This window comes from Schistocerca nitens, chromosome 3, assembly GCF_023898315.1.
Source record: "Schistocerca nitens isolate TAMUIC-IGC-003100 chromosome 3, iqSchNite1.1, whole genome shotgun sequence".
In the NCBI taxonomy this organism is placed as follows: Eukaryota; Metazoa; Arthropoda; class Insecta; order Orthoptera; family Acrididae; genus Schistocerca; species Schistocerca nitens.
The window spans coordinates 469,381,169-469,394,234 of NC_064616.1; the positions used below are offsets into that span (position 1 = coordinate 469,381,169).

A 13,066-nucleotide genomic window follows, 5' to 3' on the forward strand; every position below is an offset into this window, starting at 1 on the left:
GCCGATTACTCCCAGTTTGTCAGTCTTCCACTAATACATGACAGATGTCTTCTGCAGTGTATTTACGGGATTCAAGGGGACAGCACAATTAACAATAACACATCCTCTACCTAACTCCTCAGCTGCAGTTTCCACCAATTCATGTCTCCAGAAGTACATTCACATTACCTAGCAAAAGATACCTCCTCCAGCTATACATTGACATTATCTAGCAAATGATATCTCATCCTCACTCTGAATTTTTGAATGTAGAAGACTGTCTATGATTAAAAGAGATACTTTATCTTCAAGACATGTTGCATTAATGTTCTGTGAGATGTCACAGTCATTTAGTACCACTATAATAACACCTTTGTCTTGACTACAGTTTTTATTGACTTTGTTACACCTTATGCATTTCAGTATTTCATTGTCAAAGGATCTACAATAAAATGGGATTGCTCTGATTCAGAGTTTTTCACTGAGTGCTCTGAATAATAAGTGTGTAAGAATACAAGGGCATGCTGGAACACAGTGCCTCCAAATTTTTATGTGATAACTCTTAAAGCTTTTTAAATAAAACAAACTTTATTAACATTCTACAACTTATTCTTCTTATTTACATATTTATTTGTCAGCATCGTCACACTGGTGATGAACACATGTCTCCCAATGAGACACCAGTTTGTTGATACCATCACTGTAGAATGATTGACTGTTTTGATGGTGCCACAACTACACCTCTGCTTGTTCCACTGCATCACTGTCAATGTGAAATCTTCAAAAAATGTTCTGGAAACATGAAAATTGGATGGGACCAAGTCAGGACTGTATAGAGGATGATCTATGACAGTGAATGCAAGCAGTTGGATATTTGCAAGTATCATAGCACTCTTGTGTGGTCTGGCATTGTCATGCTAAAGGAGGGGGTGTTCCATGTGAGGAAAAACTCTTCAAATTCATGCTCTGAGTTTTCTTAGGGTCTTGCAGTACCTTGCAGAGTTTGTGGTGGTGCCTTTATGCAGGAATCCCAAATGCACTACACCTTGAACATCCTATAACAGTGTGAGTATGATTTTGCCTGTTGATAGGATGTTCCTCAACTTTTTTGGCATTAGTGATCCTTTGTAGTAGAACTCTGCTGATGCTATCTTATTTTTGGGGTCAAAATTATGAACTGAGCTTTCATCACCTGTCATGGTGCTGTTAAGGAATCCATCACCCTCACACTAAAAATGCAAAAGAAATCATTGACAGACGTCCAATGTCTTCTCTTTCATGTCAGGAGTGAGCATGCAAGGCACCCACCAGACACACAATTTTCTGTATCGTAGTTCTGCAATGATGGCCTGTACGCGCTCTCATGATATGCCACTCATCTGACAGCTGTAACTGTGATATCCAACGATTTTCTCCGCTGAGTTCATCAACCTGATTCTGATGAATCTCATTGACTGCCACACCCAGTCATCTACTCTGAGCCCTTGTCACACATGTTGAGGTTAGTACCACTGTTTCCTTTATTATGAGCATAAACAACACAATGTTGCACATTACTGATGTTGACACAGTCATCACTGTACACAGCTTTCATTCTTCTATGTATTTCAACTGGGGCACAATTTCTTCTGCTAGAAACTCAATTACCACATAGTTACGTCACACACCACCATGTTACATGTTACAATTCTAAGTCCTCCAGCAGCAAAGTGTTGCAACTTGTGTCAGTGAGGTGCGGAAGTTGACCATATAATATACATGATATGTAATACCTCAACTGATATTGAGAACAGAATAAAAAATTCAGAGGCATTACTTTTCATCATGCCATTCTAGTACTGCAGTGAAGATGAAGATGATGTAAGGAGGCAATTTCCACTGCCTGGTTTGACTGTATTTTTATTCATTCCAATGGACTGCAAAATATTGAATGAATCTTCTATTTCATTTGTTCTTATATGCTGTTTTCTAATTCTTTAGGCAAAAAGCGTAAAAAAAAGATACACTAGGCTGAAATACTCAAACAAGTTAGGAACAAAAACATACAAATAAAAGGAAACGGAGGTAAGAAAGAAAAAAAAAAGGCTGATAAAAATAAGACACTTGTTATTCCATAATCAGTGACTAGATTTACTACATGTGTAATCGTCTCAGCTGGTTCGTTGCATCTCTCTCGGAGAGACATAGTGCACGGATCTACTAGACTTTTCAGTGTGCATGGTGCTTCGAGCCATATTTCCTCTTTAATGTTCATGTCATTCAGACACTGCACAGCTCCAATTAGTGCCAAATTGTCCAGTGCTAACCAGCGAGTGTAAAGTTGTGCATGACACAGGCTGAGATCACTGTAGTGTAGGAGTGCACAGTAGCTACATGCACATGTGGTCACATGATGCACTAGTGGTGAGGGAGAAAAGGGGGTGGGGGGTATAGACAAGCACAGGTAAATCCCAGAAATAGGTTGGGCTTTAAATGTAAAATGTCTCACAGATTTAAGAATTCGATAGCTAGTTGGAGAAAAGAGGACTCAAAATTCAACTGAGCATCTGTAATTCAGTTGAATATATGATTAATTAAATTCATTTATTTTAGAGACAGTGATTACAAGAAAGAAATTACAAGACTAATCTTGCCTTTCACACATGCTTCATCTAAGTTAAGAATTTAGGAGCCGGTGAATTTTTCCTCTGGTGTTCTGTAACAAAATGCATTGTCTGACAAATAAAATGAAGCACTCAGAAGGTGAGGAGGAAATGAAAAGAAACTTCACAAGCTGAGAGGGTATGTGATGATAATTTAGTAATTACAAAATTTAGCCAAATTTACAAAGAACTGAGCAGTATGAGCCTACTTATCAATATGATGTTGCAACCCATCTGGCCTGGATGCATGCACTGATTCAATTGGGAAGGGTGTCATAAAGCTGTTGAAGCCTTTCGTAAGGCTAGGTGGCACACAACTTTTGTAACTGGCTCCCGATATCCTGAATACGAGCACTGGGATGACCTGACCTCTGTTCTTTCGGGCACCAATCTGAGGTTCTTACTGGCCACAGGATTACTTCAGCATCACACAGATAGTTCATAGAGACACATACCATGCGTGGACACGTATTGTCTTGTTGAAAAATGGCACCATGATACTGACATATGAGAGGTAACACACGAGGAAGCAGGATGTCTGTGATGTACCGTTGCAGTGTCAGTGTGCCTTCAGTCATTACCAGCTGAGATCTGAAGTCATATTTGATGTTCCTCACATAATGTCACCTAACATCGCAATGCCTCTTCAAAACAAACAACTGCCATACTCACCAAAAATAGTCATCTGGGGTATGTTGATCTGTGATTCATCACTAAAAGTATTATGATGCTATTCATCAGCAGTCCGTGCTATTCATCAGCGTAGCACCTCACCCAACACAGCTGCTTACTTTGTACTAATGGCAGGCTATGCATCATGGTCTGACTGCTGCTAGTCTCCAGTCAACAATGTCAATGAGACAGGATGTTGCAGGAAGTCCAATACTTGTTCTAAGATGGCAGATGCAGATCTGAAGGGGTTCCAATGTGCTCGGTGCAGAGTATGGTGATCCTCCCATGTGGTGGTCAGATGTGATTGATTGGAATTTAGCCAGCCGCTGTGGCCGAGCGGTTCTAGGCACTTCAGTCCAGAACTGCGCTGCTGCTACGGTCGCAGGTTCGAATCCTGCGTCGGTCATGGATGTGTGTGATGTCCTTAGATTAGTTAGGTTTAAGTAGTTCTAAGTCTAGGGGACTGATGACCTCAGATGTTATGTCCAATAGTGCTTAGAGCCATTTGAACCATTTTTACTGGAATTTTGACGATGAGTATTCCAGCCCTCACATTCCCAAACAGTCCAAATGCCCAAAGAAAAATGAAATGAAATGTATGTTTGGCATTTTTGGCTAGGGGTCTCCTTCTGGGGAATTCAGCCGTCTGTTGTAAGTCTTTCCATTTGATGCCACTTTGGTGATTTGCATGTCAGTAATGATGAAATGCTGATGAGGATAACATACACACACAGCCCTGAGCAGAGAAAATCCGCAACCTGGCTGCGAACTGAACCATACGAGAGTCAGCAATGCTAACCACAAGACCATAAGCTGCTGATACCCCACAGTTCTGGATATGACATTATTAGACCAGCTGGCCAAATGTCAGGTGCTGAGAATACTGTATCATACGAGTACACAGTGTCCCCAGGTCTTGCGCAGTGATCACTCAATATCTGGCACTGTTCACGCCACATATATACCCTACCAGACCTGACACCTATAACACTAATGCCCTATGGTGGTCATTATACCTGTCTCAGAGAATTGAAATTTAAAGACCCATCAATGGTGTGTATGTGTAAGAAATTACACTGACTTCCAACCTTGCTTCTAGGTGCTTCATGTTTTTTGTAATGCACTATATTAAACCATCAGACATCAAAGAGAAATTGATTATGTGTTACAAATAGTTGAGATCAAATGCTGCTAGTAACTTAGGTCTTTATTTATGTAAACCAACTCATCCACAGGGTCATGATGAAGCTCACTACAAATTCCTGTTTCAAACTAACTGAAATGTAGATAAACAAGTTACAAGAGGGGTATCAGTTACAACTCTTATTCACTGTCTTGTTTTTCTTATGGTATGCAAACTGTCAGAGAGAGACTAAAATTCTTACTTGTTGGTGTTTATAACAACATACCCACTGCCTCTCTATAGCAAGTTAATACACATGGCAGTATGGCTCACACCACTCAATGGACCTTTTCAAGTATTGATATCTTTGGCCTGGAAGGCAGATTGGTTTCTCAGGTGCAGAATACATCTGACATCTAATATAATTTGCTCTCTATTGTCAGTGGGCTGCATAATTACACACCACTCTGAACTTGTTTGAGGAACTACTCATATCATATAATTTTCTATGTAATAACACAAATAGGCTGTCCTCTGCATTGAAATATTGACACACATGTGATAAATACACTGATCAGCCAGAATGTTATGAGTACCAACCTACTGTTAATATAAAACCATCCAGGTGATAGCAGCATCACCTGCTGAGGAATGACTGCTTGTCACAAATGCACAGTGCATGTAGTATCAGTGAGTGTGCTGTCCGTGTGTAGAATGTGGAAGGTGCACGATCTATCTGAGTTTGACCAAGGACAGATTGCAATGACCTGGAGGTTTGGCATGAGCATTTCAGAAACTGCACAACTTCTCAAGTGTTTGAGAAGTACTGCTGTGAGTGTCTTCAACAAGTGGTGAAACCAAGGTGAAACCACATCTAGACATCATGGGGTTGCACGGCCACCCCTCAATACAGATGTTGGACGTTGTAGGCTGGGCAGACTGGTAAAACAGGACAGATGGTGAACTGTACAAGAAGTAATATCAGACTTTAATGCTGGTCAGAGTAGAAGTGTGTCTGAAAACAGTGCACCAAACACTCCTAACGATGAGCCTCCACAGCCGACTGCCCCTGCATGTGTCAGTGTTAACACCACGACATCGGCAACTACGACTGAAATGGGCACTGGATGTTGGTGCAGTGGCAGAGCATTGTGTGGTCTGATGAATGCCAATACGTTTTTCAGCATGTCAAAGGGAGGGTACGAATTCATTGTCTTCCAGGGGAACAGCTCCTTGACACCTCTACTGCTGGACGGAGACAAACTGGTGGCGGCTCCATTATGCTCTGGAGAAAATTCATGAGGGCATCCAAGGGTCCATTGGAACTTGTGCAAGGCACCACAATGGCCAAGGAATATTGTACACAGGTTGCAGATCACGTACAGTCCTTCATGACAATCATTTTTTCTGAGATCATCTTTTCCGATGGCAGTGGCATTTTTCAACAAGATAATGCACCACACCACAAGGCTAGGAATCTGATGGAGTGGTTCAAAGGACACAGTAGCAAGTTTTAATTGATGTGTTAGCCCTCTAACTCACCATATCTGAACCCGATTGAACACATGTGGCATGTTATTGAATGTGGTGTAAGAGCTCATGGCCCCCCTCCCTGTAATTTACAGGAATTAGGTGACTTGTGTGTTCAGACGCAGCACCAACACCCTCCAGCAACCTACCAATGCCTCATTGCTTCCATGCTACAATGTACTGCCATTTTATCTGCACCACAGGTGGACATACTGGCTATTAGGTAGGTGGCCATAATGTTTAGGCTGATCAGAGTAGTATGAGACTGCAGTAATTTGTGATTTACTCTACACATAAACTGAATTACACTTTTTTCCCAAATACCCTTAATTTTTGCAATCACATGTAATTTCTGAGGGATGGTATGCAAGGTCCATTTCACTTTTGATAGTTTTCATATACTTATTGGAAACTGTACTGTACATTAAAAGTAAAAATCTAATATCACAATTTACTCAATTATGTTAATATACCTTTTTAGCTTTCAAAGTGTCTGTTGCAATATTTATTTGTTTCCTAGCTTGCTCAGGGTTACCTCTGTCAATAAATATTAGGCCTGCTAGCCAGGCTGCAAGTCCAAAAGGCCAAACCCAAAACACAGCTCTCCTTGCTATGACAGTGCATCTTCCCATTGTTTCCCACAAATTAAACATACCTGCAACATAAAAAATGTGACAGTTTCTATTACTACACAGATATTCATTAAATAGAAAATGAAATGGCAATATCATAAACAATATATACAAATTTACTGTTCTGGATCAAAATTTCCATTTACATCACAGAACAACAACATAGATTTCACTCTCCCTCTGAAATCAAACGTTATTACTTGTGATGAATTGTTACTGATTTCAGGCTGTGATTTACATAAATACACATTCATATGGTAATGGAAAGTTCTGGGTTAAGTGCAAGTAATGGAAGGAGGAGAGTTAAACATCCACCAATCAAGGGGTGGGACAGTTGCCGGCCGAAGTGGCCATGCGGTTCTAGGCGCTGCAGGCTGGAACCGCGCGACTGCTACGGTCGCAGGTTCGAATCCTGCCTCGGACATGGATGTGTGTGATGTCCTTAGGTTAGTTAGGTTTAACTAGTTCTACGTTCCAGGGGACTAATGACCTCAGAAGTTGAGTCCCATAGTGCTCAGAGCCATTTGGGACAGTCGACAGAAACAGATACAAGATAGAAATTGTACTCGTTATTCAAATAGTCATGGGCACTGAGCAGTCAATAGGGACATAAATGCAAAACATTTACACACATGCGCGTGTGTGTGCGCGCGCCCACACACACACACACACACACACACACACACACACAGGTAGCAAGGGAATAGGATAGAAATGTGGCACTTGCAAGCTTGCCCTGTCATAGCTACAGGATGTCAGAGGATTTTACGTTATCTTCTTGTTGCCATATGCTGTGGAAATCCTTTGCTTCCCAACATTTATTTAGTATCTTGATGATGCCATGTTGTTCAAGAATTTCATAACATTCAGTTAGTGAAAGAACATGTTCGAAAATAAATGAATTGCATTCAGACCGTTTTCTGGCTAGGACGCTGCAAGATCTATGAGAAAATCCAGTAGAGCAGAGACAACTTGGTTGCATTCTTTCAGTACTGTTTCAAACCAAGCATAAAAAGCAATCCTTTCCTTTGTCTGTGCTTGGGAATAAATCCTAATGCACAAATTGTATATAGAATACTTCACCTACAGAGAGCTTTGGTATTGGCTGGTTCTGTTGCATATCATGAAATACTTCAACCACATTTGGATTTTTCATTATTCATTATTGCATAGAATATTTTTGCACAGAGTTTGTGGCTTGTTATTACTTGTTTCTTTTTCTTTAAATATTGTTCCTTTTGAGAATCTGTCTTTGGACAGCCCTGATGTTGCTTGAACTGTTGTGGCACATACAGATACTATCCGGCCATCTTTTTTTCCCTTGTGCTGTACTTTAGCAAAACAGTAATCTTCCTTTTTGCTTCTTTCTTGGTGTTCCTTCTGCCTGATATAAATGGATCAAACAGAGCCATGATCACTAGTTAATGCCGTTGTGTAAACCACTAATTTATTTCTATTGCTGGTTGGTTTTGGTGGCAAGTGCTTGTCTACAAGGTTCCTTCTTCCCTCCCCCAACTCCCCCCCCCCCCCCCTGTTAGTGCCCCCCCTCCCAAAAACTCTCTCATATTATCACTGACAATAATTTTCTACACAGTTATTCTCTCTTTAGGTCTCTTAGAAGCAAAGCACAGTCTCCATTTATTGAATTTAGATTTAAATGGGTGAGAGCAAATATCAAGTTTTGCAAAAACCTAGAGTTTTCAACAACCTATAACAACAGCTTTTGATAAAACCATTTCAGCAAGTTGTCGCTGTAACAAGCTTGATTCGTAACTACAAAAATCTAAATTTTTAACAACTGAGAATTTATCAACTTTTTAAAAAAAGTCTCCTCAATACTGCTTGACAAATGTGAAATGGAAGGTCATTCACATATACGATGTGTCTCTTAAGAAACACCAATCACATTTTGGCTGATGTTTTGGTAGATATCTGTGGTTACACTTGTGCAGTGTGTAGTTGGAGTCAACCTAAACAAATACTGCTCATCACGTCTTTCATGCAATGCCCAGTGTAGATGGGAAGTGTCAGTTTGTTTCCTGTTACAGACAAAATGATTTAGAAAATTTAATTTTATGAGCCCATTCAATAGAGTGGTCCTAATTAGTCTCCTGCAATATTCATTTCATTGGTATGAATTAACAGGAACAGTAAAACAGGATGAAAAACCAGTACTCCAGCAGTGACTGAACAGCCCTGCTGCAGGACAGTAACAGTCACTGTGGGCCAGGGCAGTGCTGTCACTGGTGGTGTACTGGTTATTCCATGAGTTTTAATGTCCCTGTTAATTCATACTGATAAAACAATAAAACTCCATTTTAAAAATAATTTTGTTTGTAATAGGAAATAAACTGATGCTTTCTGTTGACACTGGATTTCACTTAAGAGATGTGATGAGTACAATTTCATTGGGCTGACTCCAGCAACACATAGCAAAAAGAAATTGCAAATATCTGCCAAAACACCAGAGAAAATGTGTCTGATGACTCTTAGGAGAGACACCCTGAATAAGGAATAGGTGTAACTTCAAAACTGGACATTTTGGGGCTTCCTTCATGATTTCTCTTCAGTCACTAAAATTTTCTCTCCTTTCAACATTGTTTCAATTAGTCATCACACTTTTTGCATTCTGTTTACTAAGTATGATTCCAACTAGTTGTGTGAAAAGCCATCAGTTCCATAAAACTTAAGTTTTTCTAAGAAAGTAACATGATCTATGCAAGAAATGCCATGGAGAAATCACAAAACAAAAACTGCCAATATTTTATTATTTAGGGTGTCTAATATTTGGTGAGTGAATGTATAAACTGCATTCCCAGTCAAGCAGTCCTGTTAAAATCCAAACTGTGATGTGCTAAGAACATTGTTTCTTCGTAAATGTGAGAGTACTCTTGAGTATATTACCTTTTTCAATATTTTGCAAAAATATGTCAATAAAGAAACTGGATGATAATTACTGAAGTCTTTCTTGTCATCTTTCTAATAGAGATGATTAACAACTGCATACTTTAATCTGTCTAGAAACATTCCCTATGCCAGTGATGCATTACATATATCACTAAGAACAGTACTTATAAAATTAGAACAATTTTTCAGAATTCAGATGGAAATTCCATCAACACCACATGAACTTATGTTTTTTTTTGAATTTTTATAGTTTTGTTACTTTCAGTAAAGGATGTTGGTGCTATTTCTAGTTGCATAAAGTTTTATAGAAATGTGTTTCTGATATATTCTCTTTCTTCTTAAACTCAAACATTTCATCCTATTTTTGCTGCTATATTTAATACCTGCTACTTGTGAATTATCAGCCACAACACTATTGTTTAATTTAATTGCTATGGTATATTGTACACTGACTGGTTGTCTTGTCTCCCATTTCCCAATATTCCATACAGTTTTAACCTTATTATCTGTCAGGAGTGCATATTTCTGGACATTTTAGTGACTTTCCTGAAAATGCTATAGTATGTTTTGTAGAATGCTAATAATATCAAATCTTTTCTTATTCTATCCTCTATATCAGTTTCTCTTTTCCCCTTTCATCAAATTTTAATCTCTTTAGTTATTTCTGACTTACTTACTTTCTTAATGACTTTGTGGATAACTATATAGTAAATATACTTTCAAATAGTAACACCAATTTACTACGTAATATTGTGGATTCCAAATTAGCATCTCTTTCTACATATACCCCACCCCATACAACCACTTTTAAATCAGTCTTCAAATATTATACCCTGTTAAGATTAATAAGCCAGACTGCTCTGCATGAATGTGCCTGACATTCTACATTGTATATTTACATTAATTGTGCATCATTATCAGAAAGTTCATTCTGAGCACCACGTATAAAAATGTTATTAATCACAGTCTAGCTAATTTGCTACATGAGCTGGAAAATATGCAACTGAAATCAGATTTAAACAGCCAAAACATGATTTCAGTTCATTTTTCCTGTCACAGTCTTTTAAGAAATCTACACTGAAACCTCCACAAAGTAGCAACTGTTTCTTCTAGTCTGATAATTAAGCCAATCAATGCATCTAGGAACATACTACAAGTAGTTTACATATATCATATACAACTGTGTTCAAGATTGTGGAGAGTAAGGGGTTAAGTGACGTTGTACCCCAAATTTTTATGAATTCTCGTACGTTATCAGGCATCAAAAGTGAAAACAAGGCATGTGTATTCAAATAAAGAGATATGTAAACATACAGAATATGGCACTGTGCTCAGAAACATCTATATAAGACAAAAAGTGTCTGATGCAGTTGTTAGATCAGTTACTGCTACAATGGCAGGTTATCAAGATTTAAGTGAATTTGAACATGGTGTTATAGTTGGTGCACAAGTGATGGGACACAGCATCTCTTAGGTAGTGATGAAGTGGGGATTTTCCCGTACGACCATTTCACAAGTGTACCATGAATATCAGGAATCCAGTAAAACATCAAATCTCCGATATTGCTGCAGCCAGAAAAAGATCCTGGAAGAACGGGACCAATGACGACTAAATAGAATCGTTCAATGTGACAGAAGTGCAACCCTTCTGGAAATTGGTGCAGATTTCAATGCTGGGCCATCAACAACCCACTGGACTCGCATTCGGGAGGACGACGGTTCAATCCCGTCTCCGGCCATCCTGATTTAGGTTTTCCGTGATTTCCCTAAATCGTTTCAGGCAAATGCCGGCATGGTTCCTTTGAAAGGGCACGGCCGATTTCCTTCCCAATCCTTCCCTAACCCGAGCCCGCGCTCCGTCTCTAATGACCTCGTTGTCGACGGGACGTTAAACATTAACCACCACCACCACCACCATCAACAACTGTCAGCGTGCAAACTATTCAATGAAATATCATCGCTATGGGCTTTCAGAGCCAAAGGCCCACACTCATGTACCCTTGATGACTGCACAACACAAAGCTTTATGCCCTGCCTGAACCCGATGTGATGAAGCAAGCTGGGATAATTTTAATTCCCCTCTTGTTTTGCCATCTGCCTCCTTAGAATTCATTTTTTTCAATTTTAACTAATTACCATTAACATACGTGAATACTGCCTCATTTCCATAAAAGAGAAAGGTTGGCCCTCAGTTTTAAAGAATATAGCACCAGATCTAATTTTGTGCTTAGGTTTATGTATGTAATTGATTTTTCTAATTTATTTTGACTATTCCTAATTACTATCTTTTGTTATAGGGCAAAATCAGTAACTGTTTCATAACTTGAATTCTATTGTTGACATATAAACAAATATAAATTCTATACTAATTATAAACATTTGGAAGACGAAATACTAGTAACCTTAAAGTATCTATTTGGCTTGATTCGAAAAAATGTTAGCAAAACCAGCCCTGAATTAATTCCAAAGTAATTACCAGTTTTGTCAAAAGTATTATTTGCATAATGATATTTGTTAATCTCATGATTTAAGCAAATAATCTGGCCTAACTCTTGCAGGAGAAGAAACAGTTATAAAGACACAATTTTTCATTGTATTCAGTTAATTTAATGAGTTAAGTTTTAATTGTAATTTCTGTAAATTTAACTTTAAACAATGTGTAGTTTCAGTTACTATTATTGTGATGATATATAAAGGCCCAATTTTTGGTCCAGAGACAGTCAGTCCACAGTAAAGTTTCAAATGAAGAAATAGAGCAGGTACAACCGTTACACCAACATTGGACTGTTGATGACCGAAAACACGTTGCCTGGTTGGACAAGTCTTATTTCAAACTGTATCGAGCAGATGGATGAGTATGGGTATGGAGACAACCTCATGAATCCATGGACCCTGAAAGTTAGCAGGAGCTATGCAAACTGGTAGAGGCTCTGTAATGGCGTGAGGCATGTCCAGTTGTAGTGACATGGGACCCCTGATACTTCTAGGTATGACTCTGACAGGTGACACATACACAAGCATCCTGTCTGATCACCTGCATCCATTCATGTCCATTGTGCATTCCAATGGACTTGGGCAATGCCAGCAGGACAATGTGACACCCCACACATCCAGAATTGCTACAGCGTGGCCCCAGAAACACTCTTCTGAGGTTAAACACATCTGCCGGCCACTAAACTCCCCAGACATGAACATTATTGAGTATATCTGGGATGCCTTGCAATGTGCTGTTAAGAAAAGATCTCCACCCTCTCATACTCTTACAGATTTATGGACAGCCCTGCAGGATTCATGCTGTCAATTCCCTCCAGCACTACTTCAGACATTAGTTGAGTCCATGCCATATTGTGTTGTGGCACTTCTGTGTGCTCGCAGGGGCTCTAAGCAATATTTGGAAAGTGTACCCCAGTTTCTTTGACTCTTCAGTGTATAACAGCAGTCCTCCACAAAGTTCCAAGTCTTGTGCTACACACACACAGACACACACACACACAAATCCATCCAATACGGGATGTAAGTGTGTAATGTGATGAGCAGATTGACAAATCCAAACTCACTGAAACTACAAACTCATTGCACAA

General features: G+C 39.2%; 1 protein-coding gene across 3 annotated transcripts in view; it reads right to left on the reverse strand.

Moving 5' to 3' along the window:
* Positions 1–13,066, reverse strand: part of LOC126249625 (1-acyl-sn-glycerol-3-phosphate acyltransferase alpha) — a 716,534-nt gene that overhangs the window by 13,016 nt on the left and 690,452 nt on the right. For all 3 annotated transcript variants that reach the window (XM_049951296.1, XM_049951298.1, XM_049951297.1), the window contains one exon: positions 6,420–6,601. In XM_049951296.1, the coding sequence (XP_049807253.1) occupies positions 6,420–6,601 (182 nt within the window). The remainder of the gene's footprint in view (positions 1–6,419; positions 6,602–13,066) is intronic.